We start from the raw sequence: 14,093 nt of genomic DNA on the forward strand, positions 1-14,093 counted from the left end.
TGTCCACGGAGAGGGGAAGCCCTTCTGTCCGAAAATAACAGCAGTTTCTCGCGTGGTCTTGCATCACCAAAAAAAACAAAAAACAGTTCTATTTAATTTTTATTAAGTCACAATTATAATAATGATTAAAAACTAAATGAAAATGATGCTGCAGTAAAAATAGGCCTGGCATATTTTTTCAAGTAAATATATATAAAAAACAGTTAAACATTTAATTTGGCCCCATTCAAACAGGCAAACACCCCCGCCCCCTCCAGGCTCCAATGTAGAGAAGCACAGAGGATGTCGTTGTGGCTTGTACAGCTCTTTGAGACACTTGTGATTTAGGGCTATATAAATAAACATTGATTGATTGATACCCCCACATAAATCCATTAAATATACCAGGGGTGTCCAATGTTCGGCCCAGGGGACATTTGTGGCCTGCAGAAAACCTTTTTTTTTTCTTCTCCAACTGTTTTTATCGACATTTTCAAATAAACAGAAAAGAGTGCAAGTCGAAACAATTTTGAAGTAAGTAAATTCCTCACACCACTTTCCCTTAAACCCACGCCCCAAACACTCAGGTCAAACCAACAATGGACATATGGCACAAACCTACAACAAATAAGACAAGAAAAACATACACATTCACACACACACTCATAAAAAAGCAAGAGACAGAGGCAGAAAAAATAAATACTAATAAATAAAATAAATATATAAATAACAAATGATAATAATAATTAAAGCTGCAAGCAGCGATGGACGGGACCGACTTTGACGGCACATCAAATCCAAACCGGAGCAGTAATTACAACTCTTTCGTCAACTTTTAATCAGAAGGGTTCAATCTCTCTCCTGTGCTAGTTTGAAGCCGACACGACAAACGCGCTCAGAGGAGATAATGTTTGAAAAAAGGTGACCGGTTTTTACAAAACTTTTGTTTTGAAGGGGGAATTGCAAACTTCCTGTAGATTTTTGCTGGGGGTTGTCAATATATGAAATGTAGGTCTAAGTAAGACCTACATAGAGGTTGTTGTTTCATGTCTCTACGACATTCCTACTGGAAGTTACAGGCAGTTTTGTCTGTGTTTTCTTCCTAGGAGCAGTTTTGTCTGAATAAATAACTAATAATAATAATAATAATAAAAAGAATAACAAAAATAAAATGCAGAAAAACATTTTAACGGCACACAATACATTCTAAAAATAATGTTACAAATATAAAAAGTTTAATGACAGAGCAAACAGCTGAAATGTACTTAGAAAAAGTTGAAAGGTTGACGCTAGTAAAGCTGACATGGAAGCTGCTATTTTTTTCTGACAAAAAAATCTATATATAATATCAGTTTTGAAAGTGAAAGAGATCAAAATTGCAACTGCATACTTTAACGTTTTAGCCTGCGGCCCTCAGAGGGAAAAAAATTGCACACCCCTACAGAACCTAAACCTGGACATACTTTAGAGTAGTCAGTGTTCAGCTGGTGTGGCATGGTCCAATGTCAGGGGCGGGTGGTGGGACCAGGGGCGCCGAAAAGGGGGGGTAAAGGACATGGATTCTAGGGGCCCATGATGGAGGGGGCCCAGAGAGGCCCCTAATGATGATGAAATTATAATGTTGCCGCTGTGTTGGGGGCCCTGTAAAGATTATTTTCATGGGGCCCAAAATCCCTAGCGGCGCCCCTGGGAGGGACCACAGGGAACATGTTTTATCAGTACCATGCAATATCATCCTTCGAACCCCGCTTCGAAAAGCTGTGCACTACAAAACGTGCTCACTGTAGCCATTAATCCTGACTTCCTCAATTTGATTAGAAAAAAAAAACATAGATTGTTTCATTAATTTTTGTAAAGTGTTTTATTAATTGTGCTCCTGATCAATTTGAAAACATTATTATTTGTTGTGTTTGTTTCTTTATTTATATTTTTACAGAATCAAATGGTTCAAGTCGGTGAAAGATTTTTACGGTTTAAACAAGGATTTATTATTTATTTTAACTTCAGGCAAATAGATGCACTTTTCTCGATACTGTTTTTTTTTTTTATATATATATATATATTTTCTGTTACAGACTAAAAACAATGTTAATAAAGTTATTATATTTTGTAAGTTGATCTATATTTCTTTCTTTCGTCTAGTTTTGTTTTCTTTAATGTTAATAAGAACACAATGCTATACAGAGGTGTACTTATAACAATCTTATAGACAAATTATACTATTTACAGTTGTGCAGAGAGTGGAGGCGCAAAATGTTTCCTTCCTTCTATGAGGGGGTGTGACAGAAAATAATTGAGAAGCAGATCACGCACTGTGCGTAGTGAGCCCTGCGACCTGTGAGGGTCCCCGTTTTGTGTGAAGAAGCTCATGTAAAATGTCAATTACTGAATGACAGGGAGCTTCATAAGAAATTTTACTACAAGTGTTTTCATAAATCCTTCCTGCTCCGTCATCGATAAATATTTCATTGCGTCGCACAGAGTTAGTGCTGGGCTGACAATTAGAACTACCAGAATGAAATCTCGGCCGTAGATGGGCCAGGAACGTATACAACTTTATGTATTCATTGTGTTAAAATTGTTATTTTGCACACACACAAAAAAATGTAATACTTTATTTCCCATTAATTTGTTTTAGTACAAAACAAGCATCAAATTACATACACGTTTGATCAAAAAAGTATACAAATTGTTGCAAAAAAATGTGAACAATTCTTGAGATATTGAGATAAATTTATGCTTCGGTCCCCAATTTAGCCAGGGGGCCCAAAATTCGGGGAAAATACGTCAACACACAACCATTATTATGTGAATATGTGTGAGTACCAAGAGAATTGAATCTTGCCTCTGGAGGCTGCATGAGCACTGCCGTCACTGAGGAGCTGTGGTTCATTGATGGAAACATGACGTTCATGAGCTGATAAGTGTCTTGCTGTGGAAGGTGAAGGTGATAGAGGAGCCAAGCCTGTCACATTCACACCTGAAGGCAATTGAGCACATGAAGACAAAAGCATGAGGAAAAAAGGCTTGCTGTTAGAGAGTAATTGGAGCACAATGAAGGTCAGTTGAGTTGATGGTTGTGGGATGAGTGCAATTTTCATTTTCATTCAACAGTCTGTATTTTATTTGCACAACTAACACCAGTTTCAATGAAAATGTAATCATGTTTGACACTTGTAATGTGACTCATTTGAAGCATTTTAGGTGACAAAGGATAAAAATGAAAACTATCAAAAAAAGTACTTTGGTTTGGAAAACCAAACCGGATGTAACAATAAGTTATATTAGTCATTTTGCTAGAGTGAATGAGTGTTTCCTGTCAGTTGCCAACATATTATTAAATCCACACAATATATTTTTGTATGACCAACGTTCACTCGTGTGTTTACGTACATTACATTAAGTAACCGATCGTGCGGCAAATTAGTGAACACGCCAAAAGTGTTACTTTGTTGTGATAAAACAAACCGGAAGTACCTACTGTAGTCGTCATGTTAGCATAGACTTCCGTGTTGCCTCGTGCCAACACATCGCATTCAAACAAGAAATAAGTCCATTATTTATTGCATTTTGTTATATGGCAAATACTTCATAATTTTAGGGAACTTAAATGACACAGGCGATGCGTTGAGTGACGCTCTGGTTTAGGTAAATTAGAAAAATATCAAAATCAGCACTTTGTTGTGAAAAACTAGCCGGTGATAACAGGAAGTTACTGGCGGTAGTCGTTTTTCTAAACACATAATCACATCCAAACAACCCATTGTTCACAATAACGTTATTATGTGACTATTGTGTTCCTGTGCGGGTTAACTTAAATGGTATACGTGTTGCTTTGAGTGATACTCTAGTTTTGCTTTTGCTAAACTAGTCTAGTTTAGCAAAAGTTGTAGTTTGTTGTGAAAAAGACTAACCGGAAGTAACCGGAAGTTAGTCTTTTATGCTAGCATGGAGGTTTGCCCGCCAACACGGCATCATATCCAAACAACAAATATGTAATTTATTTATAAGAAAATCATTATTTACTCGTGTGGGTTTACTTTATTTAATCCGAGATGCTTTAAGTGACACCGTTTTTACACTCAGGGTTCGTTGACGATCACTTTTAATTCAGTTCAGGGACTCTTACCTTTCACAACCAAAGCTTTCAGCACAGATTTGTATTTTTGTGGAATTGAAGGTGAAATAAAGTATGGCGCAGAACAAAGAGTCAGAACCGGAATCTCGACTATACGCTTTTACTCGAGTAGCGTCTGCGATGTTGACACACTTTCTCGGCGTCGCCCTCACAGTTTTTGTCGCTGTTCTGGCTCGACCCGGCACAAGTGAGTGGTCCGCTTTATATCATCACACACGATCACCTTATTTTTAGGTCTGTAAAATAATGTTGTCAATTGTCACCTTTGGTGTTTCTACAGGTTGGTTTTCTTGGCATCCTCTCCTCATGACTCTAGCAGTAAGTGGGTCCTTTCGAAACAACACTTCAAACACGTGACATCAACACCCTGCTCTGATTGGTCAAGATTGATAAGCGCTGTTATAACAGTAATAATTTATATACTGACACATTGTGTTTTATTGAGGTTTATTTGTCTTTTTTCTGGGACACAAAGAATAACACACACTTTAGGACCCTCGGAACACAAATAGGACTTTAGTATTATTTAATTTGTATTTTTAATTTTTTACATGTTATGCTATTTTTGTCATAATAGTGCACCCCCTAACAGTTAACACATAAGTAATAACTTGCAAAGGGGACTATTTGAGGTAATTGCAGAGGTGGGACCAAGTCATTGCTTTGCAAGTCACAAGTAAGTCTCAAGTCTTTGCCCTCAAGTCTCGAGTCAAGTCCCGAGTCAAGACAGGCAAGTCCCGAGTCAAGTCCAAAGTCAAGACTGGAAAGTCTCAAGTCGAGTCCCAAGTCCTGCATTTTGAGTTTCGAGTCCTTTCAAGTCTTTTTAACCATAGACTAAAATTTTTACACAGATTGTGTATGCTTTTAAAACGCTGTATTTATTTATTAAAACGAGTGCATTTGAAATTGCAGGAAAAAAAATAGTGCTGACACTGCAATTCATAATAGCACTATTAACCAGTCATTTTAATAGTTTAAACAATTTTAAACATTTAACTCATTCCTTTACAGAATAAACACATTTGCAAAAACAAACATTAACATACTATTGGTTGTATTTTATGAAAATAATATTACCAGAGTTGAGAAGGAGCAAATATCTTCAATATTTGTATGTGAAAATCACAAATAAATCTTCTGGGGGAGGATGACGACCCTACAGGGGTTTGGTTTACAAACTTTCAGCCCCACCTAAAACAAAATTCACCAGCTGATTATGATGCATTCTCATTTTAGGAAAAATATAAGACAATACTTTCTTAACAGTATAATTGTAACCAGGAATAAGTCTTCAAGTAACAATATTCAAATACTAACATTGTTGGGTAAAACAGCATTTGGTTTTATTCTGAATCCAGTGAAACAGATTGGTGGTTTTAGCTGGTATAATGACTTTCAGGTGTTTATATATGTTTAAGTATTTGGCAGACGCTTTTATCCAAAGCGACATACATAAAAAATACATACATAACAATCACTGTAAACATGATCATTTAAGGGAAGAATGTAATACAAAATATCAATACAAAGTGTCAAGACAGAATAAACTCTCTGCTGTTGCAGCAACAGAGATACAGTCTATAGGTCCCTAAGATATATAGATATCTAATGTATTCATACATTGTTTATGTAGGATATACGCATGTATATATAACCTAATCATATTGTTTCTTCAATTTAAAAATAGTTTACCGTTTTTTCCCCCTTCTCTGGGATTATATTCCCAGTTTTGATCTCGGACGTCTGGTCACTTATAGTGTATAAGAATATTATATTACTGTTAAGCAAACTATGAATAATAAAACTCGCCAAAACATGTGTCCGTTATCATAGCTACACGTATGACAAAAAACCACGTGAAAATCAGTGGTATTCAGTGAGGTAAAATGAATTAAATGCGCTGACAGTTCATTGCTCCTGCCAAATGAATTGCACTGAGTGGAGCAGATCACCACTCCAAGATGGCGGCCCCGCGTCTCGTCTGCGCCAGTAGGCAGTAGCGCTCGATGCTGCGTACCCTTAGAACATGTCTATGGTTATAACGTTAGCAGTGAGTTTACAGCCTCACTGATTTAACTACACAGCAAATAAAAGTCATGTTACTTAGCCAATAAACGTTATCTTACATTCAAAACGTACCCTTCTTTGTGCAACTTCAAATGTCGAACGAAGTTGGAAGTTGTTGCGTCTCCGTCTCTAATATTAGAACTGCGTGATTTGCATACGCAATTCGTTTTTTGTTGACCAAGTCGTAGTTTTTATACCCGAACGAAACCAACTTTGGCATAATTGTTTCTCTCTGCCGCATCGTTTGACAACTCTTGTTCTGTGGTTGTCCTGCAATTTGATTGGATGAATGCTGTGTGATGAAAACAACGTATAACTAATTTGATTGGCTGTTGTACTGAGAGCGCACCAGCTGACAAGCAGCACACACGCTGATAGACAGACACACACGTACAAAATGAAAGATACGGAGCGCTCCCAAATAACTTTTTAAGCTTTGGGTTTTGGGGAAAGTAGCAAGTCATGTCAAGTCAAAAGGCTCAAGTCCAAGTGAAGTCACAAGTCATTGATGTTAAAGTCTAAGTCGAGTTGCAAGTCTCTTTACATTTTGTCAAGTCGAGTCTAAAGTCATCAAATTCATGACTCGAGTCTGACTCGAGTCCAAGTCATGTGACTCGAGTCCACACCTCTGGGTAATTGTAATGAGGTGGCGACTTGTCCAGGGTGTACCCCGTCTTCCGCCCGAATGCAGCTAAGGGACAAGCGGTAGAAAATAGATGGATGGACGGATGTTATGCTATTTTTGTCATAATAGTGCACCCCCTAACAAGTTAAAGTTCCAATGATAGTCACACACACACTAGGTGTGGTGAAATTTGTCCAGGGTGTACACTAGGGGTGCTCATTACGTCGATCGCGATCTACCGGTTGATCACGGAGGGTGTGTCAGTCGATCCCCAGCCAGGAATTTAAAAAATAGACCTAAAAATGAGCGATCATAAATCTTCACTATGACGTCACTTTCGTCACTTGATTGACATTCACTGTACCCGAGGGTCTTCTGAGATGACGCTGGCTGCTGCCAGCTCATTATTAAGAAAAAATTACCGACAGGAAGGCGAGAAACTCTTTTTATTTAAACAGACTCTGGCGCCGTACCTGTCGTCAAAACTCCAAAGACCGACTGCACAGTTGCACAATAAAAGCGCTGTTTCATGCTGCCTGCGCTAACAAAATAAGAGTCTCAGAAAGCTGGCGTGCACAAGCTAGCAAGCTACGGAGTTTGCCGCCAATGTATTTCTTGTAAAGTGTATACAAAGGAGTACGGAAGCTGGACAAATAAGATGCCAAAAACCAACCACTTTCATGTGGTATTGGACAGAAAGGAGGACTTTTTTTCTCCTCCATTTGAAAATGCGGACGTTATCATCACTACTGTCTGATTCCTATCAATGCAATTCATCAGAATCAGGTAATACACCAACTTATATTCTTGTCTTCATGAAAGAAAGGAATCTATATGTGTTAAACAGGCTTGCATTATCTTTAAACACCTTTAACTCGTTAACAATATTAACTATATGTGTTAAACATGCTTGTATTATCTTTAAACCCCTTTAACTTCTTAACAATATTAACTATATGTGTTAAACATGCTTGCATTATCTTTAAACACCTTTAACTTGTTAACAATATTAACTATATGTGTTAAACATGCTTGCATTATCATTAAACACCTTTAACTTGTTAACAAAAACATATATTTCATAAATAAGTAAATATAAATTATATATGTATGAATGAGGTAGATCCCCGCGACTTGATCAATTGAAAAGTAGCTCGCCTGCAGAAAAAGTGTGAGCACCCCTGGTGTTTACTGTCTTCCGCCCGAATGCAGCTGAGATAGGCTCCAGCACCCACCGCGACCTCGAACGGGACAAGTGGTATAAAATGGATGGACGGATGTTATGCTATTTTTGTCATAACAGTGCACCCCCTAACAAGTAACACATATAAGTAATAACTTGCAAAAGGGACTATTTGAGGTAATTGTAATGAGGTGGCGACTTGTCCAGGGTGTACCCCGCCTTCCGCCTGAATGCAGCTGGGATAGGCTCCAACACCCCCGCGACTCCGAGAGGGACAAGCAAATCAAATCAAATCAACTTTATTTATATAGCACATTTAAAATGTACCACAGGGGTAGCCAAAGTGCTGTACAATGGGCTGGTTAAAAGATAATAAGAGAACCGAGCAAACACAACACAACACAGACAGAGCACGATAAAAAAATAAAACATAAGAACAGGTTCACAGCAGGTGTGTTATGGGTTACCCCGTCTTCCGCCTGTATGCAGCTGAGATAGACTCCAGCACCCCCCGCACCCTGACAGGGACAAGCGGTAGAAAATGGGTGGATGGATGTTACGCTATTTTCGTCAGGCGTGGCGAAGTTGGTAGAGTGGCTGTGCCAGCAATCGGAGTGTTGCTGGTTACTGGGGTTCAATTCCCACCTTCTACCTTCCTAGTCACGTCTGTTGTGTCCTTGGGCAAGACACTTCACCCTTTGCCTCTGATGGCTGCTGGTTAGCGCCTTGCATGGCAGCTCCCGCCATCAGTGTGTGAATGGGTGAATGTGGAAATACTGTCAAAGCGCTTTGAGTACCTTGAAGGTAGAAAAGCGCTATACAAGTATAACCCATTTATCATTTATCATTTATAATAGTGCACCCCCTAACAAGTTAAAGTTCCACTGATAGTCACACACACACTATGTGTGGTGAAATTTGTCCTCTGCATTTGACCCATCCCCATGTTCACCCCCTGGGAGGTAAGGGGAGCAGTGAGCAGCAGCGTGCACCGCGCTCGGGAATCATTTTGGTGATTTAAATCCCAATTCCAACCCTTGATGCTGACTGCCAAGCATGGAGGCAACGGGTCCCATTTTTTGTAGTCTTTGGTATGACTCGGCCGGGGTTTGAACTCACAACCTCCTAGTCTCAAGGCGGACACTCTAACCACAAGGCCACTGAGCTTGTAACAAGTAACACATATAAGTAATAACTTGCAAAGGGGACTATTTGGGGTAATTGCAATGAGGTGGCGACTTGTCCAGGGTGTACCCCGCCTTCCGCCCGAATGCAACTGAGATAGGCTCCAGCACACCCCGCGACACAGAGAGGGACAATCAGTAGAAAATGGATGGGTTATTATTTTTCATAATAGTGATTAATTAAGAGTGTATACAAATGTATTATTATTTTTGAATCTTTGGACACTACAAAAATGGAACCCGTTACCTCCCTGCTTGGCACTCAGCATCAAGGGTTGGAATTGGGGGTTAAATCACCAAAATCATTCCTGAGCGTGGCCACCGCTGCTGCTCACTGCTCCCCTCACCTCCCAGGGGATGGCAAATGCAGAGGGGAATTTCACCACACCTTTTATGTGTGACTATCAGTGGTACTTTAACTTTAACAAACATTTAATGAATAATTTTCAAGAAAATCCTGAGCACTTTTACTGCATTGCAAACTAATGCAGGTATTTTTTGCTGTGATTATTTATTTTATTTCTCTATAAAAGAACCCTCTAATCCAGGGGTGTCAAACTCATTTTTAGCTCTTGGGCCGCATTAGAAAAATCTGTGCACACGCAGGCCGGACTATTAAAATCATGGCATTAAAACTAAAAAATAAAGACAACTTCAGATTGTTTTCTTTGTCTTACTTTAGCCAAAAATAGAACAAACACATTTTGAAAATATTACAATAAAAATATAGAAAACGTGCAGCGGTAAAGTTTAGATCCATGAAGTAAAGAAGAAAGTGAATGAATGTTTATAACTGAATACATTTACCAAGGCATACAAATGTGTTTTCTTTTGTATTTTTTTTTTTAAACATTTATGACAATCTTTTTCCAAAACACAATATAGAATGTGAGATATAACAGGATAATGCATACATTTATCATTTGTTTTCAAAACGGTTACAAAAAAGTGGGACCCCAAAAATTTACTGTGGGACCTAATTTTTATGACTTGATGGGGTCCCTGGGACCCCATTTTGAAAATTCCTAGCGCCAACACTGATGGAGTATTGATGCCTGCAAAACAGCAACAGGCGACTGTGGCCTGCGGGCCGGTTCTGATACTAATCAAATATCATCCCGGGGGCCGTAGATCATTCATTGACTTTGACACCCCTGCTCTAATCAGAAGTCTCTGCCAACAGGTAATTAAATATTGAATATTGTTTTCCTTCTCCCTCCCCAGTTCTCCCTCTTTATGACAGAAGCCATCCTGGTCTTCTCCCCCCACGGATCCCCCATGAGGCGGTTCTCCCACAAGGTCAAAGTTCGTGTTCACTGGCTCTTGCAGTGCGCCTGCCTCTTGTGCGCTGTGCTGGGCCTGGCCGCCATTTTATACAACAAACACTTGCAAGGCAAGCCTCACTTCACCTCCTGGCACGGGCTGATAGGCCTGCTGACAGTGTGCGCGGTGGGGGTCCAGTCCGCGGCCGCCCTGCCCCTGGTCTACCACTCCCTGGCCAAAGGTTGGTCGCTGGCCAAGCTCAAGAGGTACCACGCGGCTTCCGGGCTCGTCGCCTACCTGCTGGGCGCCGTCAGCCTGCTGCTGGGGATGAGTTCCGTGTGGTTCACGGCATCTGTCAGCGACGGCGTCTGGTACCTGGTGGCACTCTGCCCCACCATCTGTGGTCTGATCGTCATGAATCAAGTCACCAGCGCTTATGTGGCCAAAAAACGCCTACAGTCTTAATGACGGCTGTGATGTGGACATCTTTTCTGCAGGGATCTTTTTTTTTCTTCTTTTTGGTTGTGATAATACACTTCGTAGATGGACAATCAATGTTATGTTTGCAGTATGCTATGTTTTGTGTTATTAGGGACAACCAATGCAAGAACTGTATCCATGAATCCTGCCTCCTTGTTTTGATTGACAAGGTATTAATGTAACTATATGTTTATTTGTACAATTGCACCACATTATAATAAGTTCTTGGTATTCCATGTACGACTGTGCCTCATGAAGTGACCCATAATTTGAAATGAGAGTGTTTATATGGGCCGGTCAGCTCTGACCCACGAGTCTATTCTGCTTACAGGTGCAAAAAATTAAAGAACTGATCTACAGTTTTGTGTATTTAAATGAAGCCTCAGGGAGTTCCCCCCCACCCTTCATGATGTCACAAAAAGCCACCTCTGGTTGCTGGTGGCAGGATCTCTGTGCTCTTGTGTCATCCTTTGCTTTCCTGGTGTTTCCCTCTTGTTTTTCTGTGGGGTTTTTTTGCCTTTTGGTTCGAGACCCTTTGGGACTGTGTGACAAGGGGTGGCACTTTCGTGACTCCTGTGGTGCTTTTTTGTGGGCTTCTGGGTCTGCCTCCCAGGAGCCTTTTGATCATGGGGACCAGCTGCTGAGTCTCTGCCACACCAGAGTCCGTTTGGAGAGACTGGAGGAGAGGAGATGCGGATGAAGAGACAGGGCTGCGGAGCTAGTGCTGGACGCCGGGACGGACGGGCTTCACAGTGTCTTGGCTGAATGAGCGTGTATCGGACGCCTCTGTCTCCTTGGACGCATCCTCGCTCAACCATGCAGACTGGACACTGGCCGAGAGTTGGTGGGCGGCCGAGAGTGGAGTCGGATCTCTTGGTTGGTTTGTTGGGTCTGCTCCTGTCTCTGGCCATGCTCCCCCCACCCCAGCAGACGATGGCGTAGAACACCGCAGAGGCCACCCCAGTGTGTGTGGGTGTTGAAATGTTTTCTTTGGTTGCTTGTCTATGCATGGTGTAATCGTGTGTGCAATATGTATATCATCGGTTGATTTATTATTATTTTTTTGGTGTTTTACTTTTGTGGCTGTGTAGAAGTGGCACTGGTGAAGCGGCAGCTGGTTGCATCAGCTCTGGTCTTTTAATGTCTTTATTGTCCCTTGTGTTCTTTGATGTTTCCCTCTTACACACATGTTTGTGTGCTATGGCTATGAGTTTTTTTCCCCCCCTTGGTCTCAGTCTGGACCCCCTCTCCAGACTGATTTTTTTTTTCTCAACCCCTTTGTGTTTACCTGTGTCTCACCTTTTTTGTAAGGGGTGCCGGAAGTTGGCAGACCCGTCAGCGATCCTGTTTTGTCTCCCTGTAATGTTTGTCTGCTCTTTGAATGGGTTTGTGCTGAAAATCTTAATTTCCCCTCAGGGATTAATAAAGTACTTCTGATTCTGATTCTCTTCTCTCAAAAGTGAGGAAGTTAATTTTTTGAAACATTTGATGCTCATAAAAGACTTTTGGGAAACATGACTTCTGCATTACATAGTTACTAAGGTTATGAGTTTAATTGGTTCTGTGACGCCATTCATACCTCGAAAAACTCTTAATTAGGCCAGTTCGCCGAGATACTATCCTACCTCTAAATAAATCCTATACTGTTTGTTACTCCCTCCGAGGTCTTAATTAAGGCTCAAGTCGTTCGTTTTGCTCACAGACATTTATTTCAGCCACGTTACCAACGATGCCAAATATAATGGTGTCAGAACTAATACAATAAGCAAACATAACTTACGATTAGTCTGACATCCAAGAAAAGAAAACACATTGATTTCACATACATATCAGAAAGATTCATACCTCATTGGCCTCATGAACTCCAAAGCAGTGAGTGACGTGCGGTGAGGTTCATGGCTGGTGAGGCACTGACTTCATCACAGTCAGATTTACAAACATATGAACCCTAAAGAGTATCTTATTCACCATTTGATTGGTAGCAGTTAACGTTTTATGTTTAAAAGCTCATACCAGCATTCTTCCCTGCTTGGCACTCAGCATCAAGGGTTGGAATTGGGGGTTAAATCACCCAAAATGATTCCCGGGCGCGGCGCCGCTGCTGCCCACTGCTCCCCTCACCTCCCAGGGGGAGATCAAGGGATGGGTCAAATGCAGAGGACAAATTTCACCACACCTAGTGTGTGTGACAATCATTGGTACTTTAACTTAACTTTAACTTTACACATACAAACTGTACCACACAAAAAAGCACATTTAATTAAAAAAAACGTTATTATGGCCTTACCTTTACTTATAAATGAAGTCCATGCGCCGCTCCTTTTGAACAAAAGCATCGATAACTTGTTTATAGAAGTCTTCCTTATCTTTCTTCAGTTTTAAAAGTCTCTCTGTCTCGATGGAGATCTTCCTTTAATTATTACCTCCTGCTTCGATTGAAAGTCCAGTTTAGAAAACAGTTTTATTTTAGATATGTAATCCTCCATGTTAAAAGCTCAGGCGAGAGGAAAAAATAAACGATCGCTGCTAACTGTTGCTGCTTGTTGTCACTTCTTCTGCAGCCGAGTAGTCGCAAGAATGATATCTGGGATCACTACCGCCCTCTACCACCAGGAGGCGGGATTACTGCGAGCCTCCCCCAGTGCGTCTTCGCAGCCGTTTTATGATTGCTCAGCACAATAAATACGTTACACACATACAGTTGTTGACAAAATACACTGTACATTATATACCTCAGCTAACTAAACTATGGAAATGTATAATATAATTCATATAGCAATACGGTCTCACTGCACAGCAGAGCAGGCAGGCCCTCCTCTCTGAGCTGCCACCTTAACGTGGTAGAGGAGTTTGCGTGTCCCAATGATTCTAGGAGCTATGTTGTCCGGGGGCTTCCATGCCCCCTGGTAGGGTCTCCCAAGGCAAACTGGTCCTAGGTGAGGGATCAGACAAAGACCAGCTCGAAGACCTCTATGAAGAACACGAACTAAGGAGCCAGATTTCCCTCGCCCGGACGCGGGTCACCGGGGCCTCCCCTCTGGAGCCAGGCCCGGAGGTGGGGCACAATGGCGAGCGCCTGGTGGCCGGGCCTGTCCCCATGGGGCCCGGCCGGGCACAGCCCGAAGAGTCAACGTGGGTCCCCCCTCCAATGGGTTCACCACCCATAGCAGGGGC

The 14,093-nt window shown here is 41.1% G+C and overlaps 1 protein-coding gene across 3 annotated transcripts; it reads left to right on the forward strand.

The window, feature by feature from the left end:
• The first annotated feature begins 2,857 nt into the window (after window positions 1-2,857).
• LOC133653002 (transmembrane reductase CYB561D2-like) lies at window positions 2,858-11,278 on the forward strand. Of its 3 annotated transcripts, XM_062052081.1 has the most exons (4): window positions 2,860-3,039; window positions 4,160-4,304; window positions 4,398-4,435; window positions 10,401-11,278. In XM_062052081.1, exons 2-4 carry the CDS (start codon window positions 4,172-4,174, stop codon window positions 10,902-10,904), a joined length of 675 nt encoding a protein of 224 aa, XP_061908065.1. In that variant the 5' UTR covers window positions 2,860-3,039; window positions 4,160-4,171; the 3' UTR covers window positions 10,905-11,278. The 3 variants fall into 3 exon arrangements, with proteins under 3 accessions (XP_061908128.1, XP_061908065.1, XP_061908001.1); XM_062052144.1 differs by lacking the exon at window positions 4,160-4,304 and having other exon boundaries at window positions 2,858-3,039; XM_062052017.1 differs by lacking the exon at window positions 2,860-3,039 and having other exon boundaries at window positions 3,718-4,304.
• The last annotated feature ends 2,815 nt before the right edge of the window (window positions 11,279-14,093 follow it).

Source organism: Entelurus aequoreus, linkage group LG01, assembly GCF_033978785.1.
Source record: "Entelurus aequoreus isolate RoL-2023_Sb linkage group LG01, RoL_Eaeq_v1.1, whole genome shotgun sequence".
In the NCBI taxonomy this organism is placed as follows: Eukaryota; Metazoa; Chordata; class Actinopteri; order Syngnathiformes; family Syngnathidae; genus Entelurus; species Entelurus aequoreus.